General features: G+C 60.5%; 1 protein-coding gene across 1 annotated transcript in view; it reads right to left on the bottom strand.

The window, feature by feature from the left end:
• Positions 1-561: 561 nt before the first annotated feature.
• LOC104392995 (histone H1.10-like) overlaps positions 562-1016 on the bottom strand; it is a 1848-nt gene continuing 1393 nt past the window's right edge. Inside the window, exon 2 of the mRNA XM_010002441.1 lies at positions 562-1008. Coding sequence (XP_010000743.1) covers positions 562-1008 — 447 coding nt within the window. The remainder of the gene's footprint in view (positions 1009-1016) is intronic.

The following is a 1016-nucleotide window of genomic DNA, read 5'->3' as shown; positions in this document are numbered from 1 at the left end:
CAGGGTGCGGAAAGGGGCCGCCGGTCTCTCTGACCCGCCTCCCTCCCCGGAAACCTCCTTCTCAAAAAAGCCGGTCGGGGAAGTCAGGCAGAAACCGAGTCCTGCCCCACGACAGCGCTGCCAGGAGGAAACGTCGTTGCCAAGGAAGCGGAGGAGCCGGGCTGACAGTTCCCAGCTACGGTCACTAAGAGGTGTGGCACTCGCATCCGGGCTGTTAGGAACCGCGCTGGTTAAAGCGCCGAAGAACCCCTCCGCCCCGCCCCCCCCTCCCAGCAGGCCCTTTAAACACATACACCTCCTTACGGTGCACAAACAAGTCAGCCTTTATAAAGCATTTCCCCAGGGAATGTAAACTTTATTTTTCCAAGTCTTAGCTTTAACCACGGCCGGAATTTAGCGTTCCATCCACCTCACAGACTAACTGCCCGCACAGGTAGTGGCGTGTGGTTTGCTCTGCTGCAGGCACGGAGCTCGGTGAGGGAGTGTATCAGCCCTTTTCCGGACAGCAGTGGGTGGCTCTTAAAAGAGCCGTTTGGTTTAAGCATTTCCACTTTCAACACTTCACTTCTTGGGCGCCGCCTTCTTCGCCTTGGCCGCTTTGGGCTTCCCTGCCTTGGGCTTGGCTGCTTTGGGCTTCACCGCCTTCGCCCTGGCCGGGCTCTTCGCGGCTGCCGCTGCCTTTTTGGGCTTGGCCGCCTTAGTCGCCTTTTTGGGACTCTTGGTGGCTTTCTTGGCCGCGGCAGCTGCCGGCTTCTTGGCTTTCTTGGGGCTCTTCTTCACCGCCGCCGCCTTCTTGGGCTTCTTAGCAGCGCTGGCGGGCTTCTTGGCCGCCGGCTTCTTCGGCTTGGCCGCGGCTGCCCGCTTCTTGGGGGCTTTTTCCTTCACCTCCCCAGGCTTCTTGTTAAGGCGGAAAGACCCGGAGGCGCCGGTGCCCTTGGTCTGCACCAGGGTGCCCTTGCTGACGAGGCTCTTCAGCCCCAGCTTGATGCGGCCGTCTGTGTTCTTCCCCTCGCAGC

This window comes from Chaetura pelagica, unplaced genomic scaffold (assembly GCF_000747805.2).
Source record: "Chaetura pelagica isolate M959 unplaced genomic scaffold, ChaPel_1.0 scaffold538, whole genome shotgun sequence".
Classification (NCBI taxonomy): Eukaryota; Metazoa; Chordata; class Aves; order Apodiformes; family Apodidae; genus Chaetura; species Chaetura pelagica.
This window is presented reverse-complemented; position numbering and strand designations above follow the sequence as displayed.